At 30.0% G+C, this 14469-nt stretch overlaps 1 protein-coding gene across 3 annotated transcripts in view; it reads left to right on the forward strand.

Moving 5' to 3' along the window:
- The window catches only part of LOC103577405 (regulating synaptic membrane exocytosis protein 1), an 88840-nt gene that overhangs the window by 29762 nt on the left and 44609 nt on the right, over positions 1 to 14469 (forward strand). For 2 of the 3 annotated variants that reach the window (XM_053738427.1, XM_053738428.1), the window contains exons 3-8: positions 384 to 486; positions 7266 to 7350; positions 8030 to 8189; positions 10288 to 10542; positions 12919 to 13072; positions 13155 to 13493. In XM_053738427.1, the coding sequence (XP_053594402.1) occupies positions 384 to 486; positions 7266 to 7350; positions 8030 to 8189; positions 10288 to 10542; positions 12919 to 13072; positions 13155 to 13493 (1096 nt within the window). The remainder of the gene's footprint in view (positions 1 to 383; positions 487 to 7265; positions 7351 to 8029; positions 8190 to 10287; positions 10543 to 12918; positions 13073 to 13154; positions 13494 to 14469) is intronic. The other variant, XM_053738429.1, reaches the window with a different exon arrangement.

Consider the following 14469-nt stretch of genomic DNA (forward strand, 5'->3'; position numbering starts at 1 on the left):
TGTTCAATAAGCTGTTCATTAGATGTCATATCATAATTAAATTATCCTGATAGATAGTTTTTTATTTTATTAATTGATACCTCTATCTTTGAAATGATAAATGTTATATTTTATATTTATCTCGAGTTTTATTAGAAAACTTTTTACAAACATTTTTTTTGCCCTTCTTATCATTATATAATTGTGATATTTTATTTTCCATGTCCATCAACTTAGAAAATTTTTTTATGATATGAATTTTTTTTTTATTTGCGGTGGCCTGGAATCGAACCCGTCCGTCTGATTACTAGTCCAAGCAGTTACTGCACCAAGCCGGCTGATTTATAATTTCAATTAATTGATTGATTAAATATATATATGTATATTTTTGTCTGTTATTTAAGATGGTGACAGCGCAGCCAGAAACGACTGCTGAATCAGTAACACCCGAAGATACAGGAACGACTTTTAGCAAATTGCGGCAGCTGATGACCGTAACGGGCAATGGTAAGTTTTTGTTTATCGAATTATTATTTATTATTTATTGGTAATACTTTTGCGTGAACTATACACATAAGTAAGCATTCATCATACAGAATAATAAATAAAAATTTTATTTATCATGTTTCATAGACGTCTAGGCATTTGCGAACAAACAAAATGTAAATACGACTGCAGATATTGAAATATGGTTTCCATTTGTTTTGTATTCTATTCTATACTTTATTCTTTGCTTTAAAATAGAAGCGGCTTAGAGATTCCCGAGAGCATTGGTCTAGTTTTTACTGAACATATTTTAGGTTTTTTAATTTTTTATTTTTACTGTAAATGCAATATTTTTAACTTTCCGCTAGGATAATTGGAAATTTTCAAAAATTCGGAAAGTTATTGGTTTCGGTCTGATTTTCGAAAATCGGATTTCTAGGTGATCTTGACGTTTTGGGGTTCTAGGGAGCTATTGTGATTAATTTCAAGATGATGTCCAAGTGTATGTACGTATGTCAATATCTGTAACTTTTGAACGGATCAACAGTTTTGATCTCAAAGAGGAAAATAATTTCCAGACACCTGGAACAGCTCAGACCCATGTGTATGGGCATGTGTCTGGCTATCTGTATGGACATCTACTCTGCGTGTCCATCGGATTTTCTTTTCTCGAAGAGCTCGAAAATGTACTCACAACAATGTTTTCGAGCTCAAGGAACCCGAAAACAGTGGGAAGTATTGGGGCTGGCCCACAGGGTCAACTGATTGACAGTTTTTTCTTTTATTATCCATTTTAAAGTTTGGAAAATGCAGTCTCTATTTTGGCATCAACGAATTTTCGCGTAAGTTCCGAGGTTCGATTTTTTTTTTAATACTAAGTTTGACACCGAATTTAAAAGTATAATAAATATTTGAAAATGTCAATTTTTCTCAGTGAGATATGAGTTTGAAAACTAAAAAACGCTCTGTCCGGATTCTGAAATGGCTTAGCAGTGGATTTTTCTATTTTTCATCACTTTTCAAACGCTCATAATTCAAAAATTTAGATTTTGATATATTTTGATTATTTTTTATCATCCCGAATCTAATAAACGATCGAAAAAGGGTATTGAATTGAGGAGAGCGAGATAAAATGGGCAGTCATAAATTTTGAGGGTCAAAATTTTATTTTAAAAATAATTTCCAACCGTAATTTATTCGTTTCCAGCAATTTCTGTCGAAAAGTGACCATTTGTGTGCACTTGGCTTTCCAATTCCATGTCCTCATTCTTTTATTCGTCACTTATTACAATTATTTCCAATAAATAAAGAATTTCACTGTATCAATTCTTCACATCTATAATATCGAACCGCAAGGCTCAACTCGAAGTAAGCCGTCATATCTTAATACAAATAAAAGTGACACATCTAATCTAAATAATAAATCTTCCGTGAATTATTAACGTGTCCATGAATAATATAAGCGATAATTTCAGACATAACAATGCAATATTTTTTTATCTGTCATATATTTTTTTTCATCCACGACGTAAATAAAAAATAATTATAAACTAGAAACCCTTTTCATATTTTTTATAAATTTCTGAAAGCGTCTTAAATTAATTTTTATTTTCAAAACCCCAGAATTATTTCTCATTTTTTCTACTGTCTGAATCGTTACACTTTTTTTTCATTAAATTGCCGGAGTGGGATATGTGTAAAATGAATTGGAAGCCATCAGGTCATGTTACTTGGCAAGGTCGTAGTCTGAAAGTCTTGAGTCCAATTAGCACCTCGGTATAGTCTCTAGTCACATAGTCTCGGAGAATAAGCCGTATTACGTAGCAGGTGGAAAAGGGGTGGGGGTAGGGGTGAGTCAAAAAGAGATGAAAGTTTTAGTAAAAGTTGAAGTGTAGCGAAGGCGGTGGAAGTGAAGGTGAAGGTGGAGATGGAGAAAAGAAGGTGGTCGCAAAAAGATAAAGTAAAGACAGAGTGAATAAGACGAGCCTCCAAGTTTACCCTCGAGGGTTTTATCCTTCCTTCTAATTCGGTCATACTTATTCTTTCTTTTCTAATATATATCTATATATATATATATATATTTTTTCTTATTATTTTCTCTTGGACGTTTTTTCTGTTATTTCTTCAGCTCCGTCATTTCACGGTCCTTCGTAAAACTTAGACCCTAGAGGTATTCAAATTCGACCCTTGTATATTTTAGCTCGGTAACTTGGCTACTAGGAAGAAAATAAAAAGGATGAGGGATGAAAAATAAAATAAGGTGGCACGTGCTTAGAAATTTGCCTAGAGATTCTAAGGATGAAAGGTGCCGTGTGAGTGAGCAAAGTGGAAGCAAACAGAGCAAGTGTGTGGTTTGAAATATATATAACCAGTCCAATAAGGAAAACGATGGCATGATAAATATCATCGGTTTTATTGAATTGACGTCGCCTTCGATAAGCATTCTCCGTTAGGTCGCACCCCTTAAGCCTCGGATATATTCCATCTTGAAAACGTGCTGGAAATTTTCAAATTCTCAATTTAAATTACGTCATTGTCTATCGATATCCAACTTTTATTTTTATTTTTAATTATTAGTAATATTTATTTTATTATTCTTACTTTATAATTATTTAAACAAAAAAAAAATTTTTTTTGAATTCTTTGCTAATATTTACCTGCTTAAAATTTTTATATTTTTCTATAAATCGTTAATTCAAAAAATATCAAACATATTTTTTTTATTGAAGCTAATGATCGTTCTTTATAAATTACTCGAAATCTTTTATAAATAAGCCCTTATTAGAACACCTTTACAAATCCTCTAAAAAAAGAACTGAAAACAAAAATTTAACTAGATATTTTATTTTTAAAAATACTCATTTATTTAAAAAAAAAATCTTTTAACTCCGGTTTTATTATCTTCCATACTCATTTAATTGTCGGGCAATTAAAAAAAAATGCTCTATTAAATTTTTTTTATTAAAAAAAAATTATTACAAGCCACTCAAGATGAAACAATTACGCTCCACAATTATCAATTTTTTTTTTTGCTATATAATATTTTTTAAATTATATGGACTACGTAAAATAACGCTTCAGTAAGTCTGACCTGATTTATTAAAGCCGAGTTCGATGGAGAAACTAAGAATGAAATTAAATCTAAGATAGCGAGGCCAAAAGTAAAGTAGGAAATAAAAATTAAAATAAAATCCAGACGAGAAGAGAAAAAAAAATGTACAAGTAATAAAGTTAAGGGATGAAAATTTGATAAGAAAATAATATAACCAGTACTTAATAGTTGGATATCGATAAAAATACCAGCTCATAAAATAGTGTCTGTAAAATAAAGCAATACATTGAGTTTTACGTGGCTCAGTTGAAGATAATAAAGCGCACTTACTACCTCGAGTTGTACATTTCGTAACAATGTCAACTGTGAATGAAAAATGTTTAAAAAAAATGAGGTATCGTTAAAGGCTATTGATAAAAGACGACAGTCGATTCGAAAATTAAACCTGTCTGCCTCGAAACGTAACCATAACTCTATCAACGCTCGACTCTTCTATTCGTCTTTTGGTCTTGCTCTTATTTTATTTTATTTATTTATTTTTTCTGTCACTTGTTCCCGCCTCGCGTCCCCCCGATTCAACTGGATACATTTTAAAATGGAATTCTCAGTGAGAATCGAATGGAATTACTTCCGATGGAAAATACTACAGGAACTACGGGAAAATAAAAATAACAATAATAATAATAGTAATAACATAAAATAAAAAAAAATATAAAGTAAAAAACTCGTAAATGCTTCGCGATATTGTTAAAAGAAGTAATAAGCTAAGAGATGTCATTGTAAACGCTTTTTTATATTTTTTTTTAATCTTTTCAACCCATAAAAAATTTAATTTTCCGTTTAAAATAACCCGAGTAGATATTAAAACTTCACAACCGATTTGATACTCTTATATTTTTTTTTTTTTATTTTGTTGTTATTAATTTTTAAATAAAAAATTATTACTATAACCTTTAAGAAGTTATTACCTGTAAGTTGATACGATCGAACTAATAATTAAATGGAATTAATAGTAATTTATATACGGAAAAGTAGAGCAAAATAAGACACCATTTTTTGAAAAAATTTTTTTTTTAATTGTATACAGTTGCGGAATAGTAGGGGTATGTTGGTCAATTTGAGTAGTACGGCCATTTTTTATTTTTTCATGTTTACTAAAATTGATAGTAGGGGAGGGGGCAAAGTGGACTCCTTAAAATTTTCAGAACTTCAAAAAATATGGGGGCAAACTGGGCCTCTGAAAATTTTCTATATATTTAAATATAATTTATTAAGAAAGTTAAATTTAATAAAATTACATTTTAAAGATACTGCAGCATACTATTAAAATGATTTTTTATATTATTAAAATACAATTGTTTTATAGTTATTTGCAAATATCACACGTGCGAATGATAAAAAATATCAAATCCGAAATTTTTTGAAGGGCCCACTTTGCCCCTAATTTTTGATTTTTCAAATTTAATGGTCGCAGCATACTAAAGTGAAAATAAGCATCAAAGGTCTCAAAATAGGTAAACGTGTAAAGAAATTAATGATATTATATTTATTTTCCTTGAGTGACCCACTTTGCCCCCTCTTCAAAAATAAATAAAATTTCAATATTCAAATCTTAATCGATATAAAATATTTTTTTTTTTAAATTTGCGAAAAACTTTTTTTTTAGTTCATTTTACCCCAGCTTTTTTCCAAAGTAGCCGGAACGCTTTAATTATGAAATTTTTTGTTTTTTTCGAATCTCTCCCTTTGAATAAAAATTCCAGATATGAAATATTTAATAACTAACCAAATTAATAGTATTAATATAATTTAATTGCTGTTTCATGTAATTAAACAGTCAAAGAGGCATGCAAGCACACGTAAATCCAGAAATTAATATCAAAACTAAATAATAATAATAAATGTTATCAGTAACATATTATTAGACCCACTTGCCAGCAGACATTTGATAAATAATTCATAAAAATAAATAATTAAACGCTCATCATCACCCACTTTTCCAAACAATAATTACACAAATAACTTATTCAACTGCATGAAAACTTTATTTAATAACACTTTTCTCTTTTTTGTTTATCTTACTTCCATTATCGTAGACTCATTTTTCGTAACGCCATGAATATTCATGAGTTTTCAACACTGGTTGGTCACTCGTTAGCTTCTCTATCACGATAAGCGAGATGCTGGCGTTAAATTTAATTTTATCCGTCTCTAAAAAAAAAAAAAAAAAAAATTATCCATAATTAAAAACTTACCAATTGTTAATCATGTTATTAAATTATTAAAAGTTTTACATAATATATTTTGATTCATTTTTATTAATTATTCATTTAATAATTAGCAAACAAAAATAATTGTTATAAATTTTTAACGAAGATAATTAAAATAGTCATTAGTCGTGACATTTTTAAATAATTAAAATTTTTTTTAATTAAAGTACTCAAGTTTTAATTCATTATTCGAATTCATAATATATCATATATATGGTTGTTTATTAAATTAGTAAGTAGTCTGTATTATATATATTTTTTAAAAAAAATGAAGTTTTAAATTTAAAATAAAAGTAATTAATGTAGTAATTATTTAAATACATTGAGAGTGTTGACTAGTTTGTCCTATTTCAGGGGTTGAATTTGTTCAAGTATAAAATAACATTTCCACGGATTTATTTTCTATGATCAAACAAAAGTAAAGTGTGGGAAGAAAAAGAGATTAGTGAAGAAAGTTGTTAAAACTAAAAGTTTGCCTTGGAATAAAATATAATTTAATGGGGATAATTTATTATTGTTCTGTATAATATAATATTAAGTTGAGACTGATTCTCTGAAAATTATTACCTTCCATCGGAAGTAATCTGATAGTTGACAAGATTTTTTAATTAAAAGCTATGAAACATAAATTTTAATTTTACTAATTTATTTTTTTAGTTTAATAATTAAGACGTTAAACTTACTATTACATTGTTAGTAAGTTATTCCAGTGAATAAATAAAGAAAAAAAAAGTTCAAGGTATTAATCTGAGATCGCAAAAACTAGAGTGAGAACTTATCGCTCTTTTATCACTTCGTGACTTAAAGAGTCTAACAAGCGAACGAAAACAATAAATAAAATAAAATAATATGAATATATATATATATATATATATATATATATATATATATATATATATATATATGTTTGTAAACAATCGGATTACGAGTACTTGAATCCTCCAGCAACACAAAGCAAAGAATTCGATAACTTATTTTTTTAAAAAAAGTTTAAAAAGTTTTAATTAAAAATTTATTTAAGCACTGTGTGTAGATATATCTATAGATTTATTATCATATATTTTTGGAATTATTAGGAGGGCTTGTCAAGTGATCTGGAAAATTGCCGCAATTTATATTACCATCGACGTCGACGTTCTTTATCCCTCTATTTTATCAACTTTACAAAAGTAGAACAAAAAAATTGCACTGGTGGTTGTGGGATACTTTAGGCGATGGAAAATAAGGGTGAAGAGCTATGAAAGATAAGCGGGCCACCTTTGCAATTTAAAAAAAAAAAACTTCAATTTTTTACTTGCAGATTTATTTATTTTGTCTCTTTAGTTTCAGTGATTTTTTTTTTTTATTCAAATAATTTGAATTTATTCCCGCGGCGGTGTAAAAAATTTCAATTAACTTTTGACATTTATCATTTAGTATTTATATAAAAAATAAATATTTACTCATCAAATTACAGTGAATATTTATTTTTGTTGCAGTTGCCAAAGGTTCGCCGGCTAAAGTTACTCCCGTCGAGGACCTGGTGCCGAAAGAAGAGGCACCCGTCATCGAGCCAATAAAACCGTGAGTATATAAATATTTATGATTTCAAATATAAATATACCGTCTATTTAATTAATAAAAGAGCTTCCGAAACAGGAAAAAAAATCACTAAAAAAAAAAAAAAAAAAAAAAAAAAATAATTAAAATTTTTTTTTCAATGCTTTACAGATCAATGAAATTTTTCTTCATCTTTTTGAGTAAATAAAATAAAACTAAAATAAAAAAAAATAATACAATAGTTCAAAGTATAAAGTGAAAAAAACTACTAGTGTGTCATTGGATCATTTTGGTCAGCCATTTTATTTAACGAGAACTCGTTATTGCACTACTGTTCGTAATACTCGTGAACCGGAAATACTTCCAGTTGATTTTTTTTTTATTTATATATATATATTTTTTTAAAAAACTTTTTCTATTATATATATATATATATATATATATATATATATATATATATATATATTTTATCCAATTCCGTAGTTACTCTTTTTACTCACTCTCATTGTTTGCCGGGAAATCTCACACATCTGACGCTTTGACCCGATTTTTTTTCTTCGTGTTAACATCCAATGTCCATTTGCGCAAAGAAATATTGCACCAGTAAATTTAATTTTTTTTTATTTCCCATTAATTTTAAAAATTCATTCATCAGGCGAAAATATTGCGTGAGAATAATATTTATATTTTTTATTTTAAATAGAAAACCAGAACCAGGAAGACCAGCGAGTAGAGCTGGATCTTGCAGAGTCTGCCTCAAGGCCTTCAAACCCGATGATTTCTCACGTACCTGTTATGAATGTCAGTTCAAGGTTTGCGATGATTGCGCCTCTTATTCTGAAACAAAAGACTATGATGATCCGGTAAGTATATTTATATTTTCATTCAACATTTTATATTTAGACTTTCATTATTTTCTCTTCATCTCAATAATTCATTAATTAGGGGAACACTTTCATTTTATTTTCCTTTAAAAATCTCAATAATTAGTTACTTATACTAATCCCGCCTGAAAATATCATATTTGGTAAACGTATTTTCAAAAATATATGTTACAGTTTTAAATATATATGTGACGATACATGAAATCTTATATTGTCACATATATAGATTTCCACCAATTTTATTATATTTCTATATATATTTTCTCTTATATGATTTCATATATTTCTATATAACTTCAATATATTTTTTATATATATGGAAACAAATAAAAATGCGGGATCACTGCATCGAAATTTTAATGGATGAAATAATCATTTTTAAATTTTAATCTGAAGTAAAAAAAATTATTTTAATTAATATTTAGTTAGTGAGGCAGAAATTTCTGTAGATTTAAAAAATTATTTTTAACTATGACCTAATTCTCTTGATATCTTTATACATATATATGTTTTATATAATTAATATTTCTTATGATTTTAAGCGGATTAATTTGAAAACAAAAAAAAAGTTAAAGTATTTCAATCCATTCTCATTTGATGACGCAAAAAATATGCAGTGGAATAAAATAATGATAATAAATATGTTGTAGAATATAAATTGGAAAATTAGGTTAGCTGTTTATTTATCGTTAAGTCCCGAGAATAATTGTCTTAATCAGGAATTTTAAAAATAAAACTTGACTCGTATTTAATAATTACTCCAACTCGCATTCACTTCCTCATTCGCGGTAATTCCGATTTTCTCTTCCTCTGATTCTCCTCTCAAGAGACCTGTTAATAGATAATTTCCTCTGGTAAAAACAAAATGAAAAGTTTCTGGGTAAACAAATTCTCATGACCTAAATCTGAGACTATTTTTGGTAAATTTTTAGTTTTATTTTCGAATTTATTTGAATATTTTATCATTTTAAGTAAAGTAATAATCGATACTAAGTATATAGTGGAACATCAATTTAGCCTAAAGAATTTCATTTATTTTTAATGGATTTTGATATGCTAAAAATGATGGCGAAAATTAAAATATTGTATGGAAAGATTGTAGAATATCAGTTTGTAGAATTACTTAGAAAGAGTGGTGGCGATTTTTTAATGAACGACTTAGAGTGACGGAAATGAGGCGGAATAATTGTGCGTAGGCTCGAATTAAAGCTTGAACTTTTCACGTTTAAAAAGTATATCACATTAAAAGCCCATCGACATAAATCACGATAGAAAGAAAAATGCGTATTTTTTTAGCCTTACGGCGTCCTCTAGTAGAAAAAATTCAAGAAAGTCCAAAAGAAATTTTTTTTGAAGTATGATGGTGTGTCTGAATAGAAAAAGGCTCAAAAGGTGACGTCCATGTTTTTTCATGGAGAGTAACTTTGCTCCTGTTAGGAATATCTCATCATAATATTAATGTTTTTCGTACATTATAATGCCCTCTAGGATTTTCTATGAAGAGTAGCCCGCAACTCTACTCCTGTTGGAAATAACCCATCACAATGCAAACGTTTTTTGTTCATTATGATGCCCTCTAGTAGGAAAAGCCATAAAAAGTCCTGGGAATAATTTATTTTTTGAGTAATCGACGTCGGGCAGATACGGGCAGATGACACTGTCTATGCAGTATTATCAGAAGTGGCCCGTAACTTTGCTCCTGTTGGGAATAACCCATCATACCATAAACGTTTTTTGTTCATTATGATGCCCTCTAGTAGGAAAAGTCATAAAAAGTCCTGGGAATAATCTACTTTTGAGTTTGGATCAATCAGAAGATGAATGCGGGTTAATGAATATTAATGAGGATGACACTGCCCATTTAGTATCATAAACCTGAATTCAATCACGAACCTGAAGCTCCTACTATCCAACTTCAACAAAATCTACTGCTACCTCTCACATATTTAGCGAAAAAATATCAATATCTCTATTTTTTTTTCAATCGTACTTCATATAAAATTAATTCCATCAAATATCGATGCTTAATTAATTCAAACCGTTTTAATCAAAGTTAAAAATAAAATAACTTTTTCAGTCAACGTGGCGGTGTAGTGTTTGTCGGCGTAAAATAGCGTCACGTGGACAACCAATTGTAACACAAGAATCAACAGACTCATTACTTGAAGTACCAGTCCTCGAAGCATTACAAAGACGCCACAGCGATGCACGGCTTAGTTGTCAAAGCGGTGGTCCAACGTCGAATCTCGGCAGTGGTCTCGCTCCACCCAGAAGTCCTGAGCTCAGACGACACTCGGATGTATCTCCAGCAAGTCTCAAAGAACTCGAAAAGGTAAAAACACTTTAATATATATTTATATGGCTATATATTTGTATATATAGACATAGACACGAATTATTCATTTGAGATGTTTGTTTCCACAGCAGCTGTATTCATTATTATACACACTCTTAATACAAATCTTAATTCTCTCGTCTTCAGAAATATATGTTTATGTATATATATATTTAATGAAACGCATTAAATTAAACTGTAAATTTATCTGAGTACAACTAATGTTTACTCAGATTAATTGTCAAGCTTTCTTGATTTCTGTGTTTGAGAGCCAGAGGACTTGATATATATATATATATATATATATATATATATACTTAGTGTAGGTAGAAAAAGTGAGAGAGAGGAAAAGAGGAAAGTGTGTTGTTGTTTGTAAGATGAGAATTATAAACCAGAGCTTTTCAGTGTTGAACTGGTGTGCGCTTTGAGTGTTGGTAAATTGTTAGCTGTTAATTTTCTAAAACTTTTCACTTTTTATTTTACCATTTACACATTTTATCTATGTAATTTCTTCTTTTTATAAAACTTTTTACGCTTCTTCATCAGCTGTCTCTCTCTCTCTCTTTTCTAGTCAGCAAACTTATCTAGCATTTTTTTTCCTCCACGTACTTCCAAGTCTTCTCATTAGAGATATTTTTCTTACAAAATTTGCTGGCTATTATTCTATTTGAATAAGAAAAAACTCAGTCATTTCATTTGAAAATGACAATGTCATGGAAATGCATAAATATTTTCGGTAAAAAAAAATGACACCAAATTGTCTGGTGGCAACATACATTTATATCACTCGTACAACATATTTCAAAAAATTGTGGCCCAATAAATTTCGAAACTCGAGCGCGGGAATCCACTAGACTATAAGCTAAATTTTTATTTTAACGTAAGCGTTCAAGGTGGGCATGTTTGAATTTTTTATCATTTCTTTTTTCTCCGTTCACTCAGATCACTATCAGCGCTGTACTGACAGCTTGAGGAAGAGATTCAACTTAAGCATTATTTATAAGAATGATAAAACTCTCCTCTAGAAAATATTTAGAATAATGGAACTATAAAAACTTAAATAAAAATGAAATAATTGAACAGAGCAACCAAGTATATTGCTCGTCATGTTCTCGGTCTCTGCAGAGTAAGCGCAGCTGTCGAATATTGGTATACTGACACGAAAACTCATGGTGGAACACGATAGTCTACATAATTTCGATAAATTTACAGCACTAAGCATACACATCTAAAATCCTATTTTAAATTGAATTGAGCGCGGCTGTCGTTGATTGCGTCATCATCATGGAAATGTCATTTCCAACTGTTTCTCTGCGCTCACTATACTACTCGCTATTTTTTTTACCCCAGTTTATCGTTTCACTTCTCTCTGCTCTCCACTCATTTACATTCTCTCATTCTCATCCTCATCCTCATTCAACTCCTCTCGCTCTTCTCTTTTCGCCCAATCTCACTAATTAGCGAGCTAGTTGAGCATGCGAATCAACATCACTCACTTCAAAATATCATTTTTTTTTAAAAAAACTTTTGCGCTTGCTCGCTTCTATTGTCTCGCAATAATTCCCATCAAAACATGACAATTATCTTCAAAAACACTCTTATCGTTCGTTAATTAAATCGTAACAAGAACAAATAATTGACTCATTATAAAACAATTTTTTTTATTTCTCATCCAACAATTCTTTTTTATTCTTTGCTAATTCCGCTCATTAGAAAAAAATCAAATGTGAGGCAAAATAAGCCTTCGTAAAAAAAAAATTTTTTTTTGAAATTTTAAATTAAATTATTTAAATGAAAATTTTGAGAACTACCTGTAAATTTTTAATTTTCATCAGCAATTTTAGTTGCCCATCTTGCCCCTTTTGTCCAAGTTATCTCGTCAGACAGTTTAAAAACAAGAAAAAAAATTCTGAAAACTTATTTAGTCTCTTGTAATTTAAATTTAAAAATAAATGTTAGTCGGGCTATTTTACCCGCCATTTCTACTTGAGTAAATTAGACTCGTTCGACAAACTCAGAAGTACATTTATCGATTACACTTGAGATGTAATGATGCACGGCTTGATGGCTCGAACATATCATATTTAAATTAATAAGCTCGCCGTAATACCTCGATGTCTACATGTCTACATGTCTTCAATTAAACTTGACTGGCTGAACTGTTGCTGCTGCAGATATTTCTATATCTATACATGTTCATATACATATATAAATATATGACAGTGTACTTAGTAGCAAACAACACACTCATAACTCATCTAACTCGTAATGCATATAATTGAACGTCTTGCGCACAAATGTGCCTCTTGCCTAAACCCTCAACTGTGGTGGTGTGTCCTCGCTTGTGCCCTAATCACCCTCGTAATTTTGTAGTTTCGAAAGGTTGCAGGAGAACGCCGCGAGGAGCTCAGATGGGAGAGAGAACTAGAATGGAGAAGTAAATCACGCAGTGGTTCCCCTGATCGGCATTCAAATGACCGCGGCAGACCGACCAGTCCATCGAGAACCGCCAAAACTCCATCTATTGGTAATTTATTTTATTAATCAATTACTTCATCTATTCATCTATGTGTTTGTAAATTAATAATTATTTTTTTTTTTTCTTATAGAACAAGAGGGAGATATTGGTGAAGATGAAGACGAACGACGAAGACGAGCGGCACGTAGAAGTGGAGGTACAATAAGACGGAAATCCCGAGTAACACGACAGCACTCGTACGATGATGAAATTAAACCAGGTGGAACTCTTGGTAGTGGTGGTGCGGGTGGCGGGGGTGGAGGGGGAGGAGGAGGTGGTCAAACGAGTCATAATGAACCCGGGCTTGGGCTTCCGGTCCAGTTGCCACGTAGAGCATCGGCTTACGATGTGTATGCGACACCCGGAAGCGGAGGCCTCAACGCCATGGCAATCGCCGCCGCTCAGCAACGAGCCTCAATTTCTGCACAGGGTATGCTACCTTATATATATATATATATATATATATATATATATATATATATATATATATATATAGATGTACATAAAATAAAAATATAAAAAAAGCTGCTATAGATGTTGAGCTAGAGGTTTCGAGCGATGTCGTTCTCATTGGGGAAAAGCAATTTTATCTAACCATCGATCGGATTTTCACTCACTCACTCGTTCATACACTTTTGCTTCTTCGGGATTTTATTCTTCAGCTCTTTTTTCACGTGCTTTATCCAATAACCTTGGAATATCTTCATGTTACATTTTAAAATCCCGCGGGTTTTAGAATAACGTCAGTTACAATGGATTTTAAATTTCAAGTTACTGTTATTTTATCTCAACAGCGTCAACTTTTTAAATAAATTTCAATTTTTTTCCGTCATCAGTGCATTCAATAAAATATTAATCGGTAAAAAAAAAACGAATTTCATGCTGAGAAAAAAAAACAACTGAGACTCGAACCCGGAACCTTATATACGATGTCAAGTATTTTCAAACTCGAGTAGAGTTTTATTTCAGCGTACTTGATAAACATTTATTTATTAAATTAATATAAAGTTTTTTATTTATTTTCATTTCATAGAAATGTTCAATTTTTGTTTTTTTTTTTTTTTTAAACTAAACAAAATTTAGTATTTAAATAAGTTTATAATAAGGAAAAGTTTTAAAACTTTGCATAACTTTTCTACCAAATATTGAACTTGTACAATTTATTGTACTGTAACGAGTAAATAAACCTCTATATATATATATCTATATATATATATATATATATGTGGGTAAAGTGTACACAGTCTAGCTATTGGTCAATGTGAGCAAATAAACAGTATAGCTAAATAAACGAGTCTAGGGACAGTATAAATAAAATATAAATTAAAGATCCGTCATTTGTCGTTCGTTCGATAACTTGTCTCATGTATAAATATCTATACATATTTCTTGTCATATTCCTACTT

The sequence above is a fragment of the Microplitis demolitor genome, chromosome 4 (genome assembly GCF_026212275.2).
Source record: "Microplitis demolitor isolate Queensland-Clemson2020A chromosome 4, iyMicDemo2.1a, whole genome shotgun sequence".
Lineage (NCBI taxonomy): Eukaryota > Metazoa > Arthropoda > Insecta > Hymenoptera > Braconidae > Microplitis > Microplitis demolitor.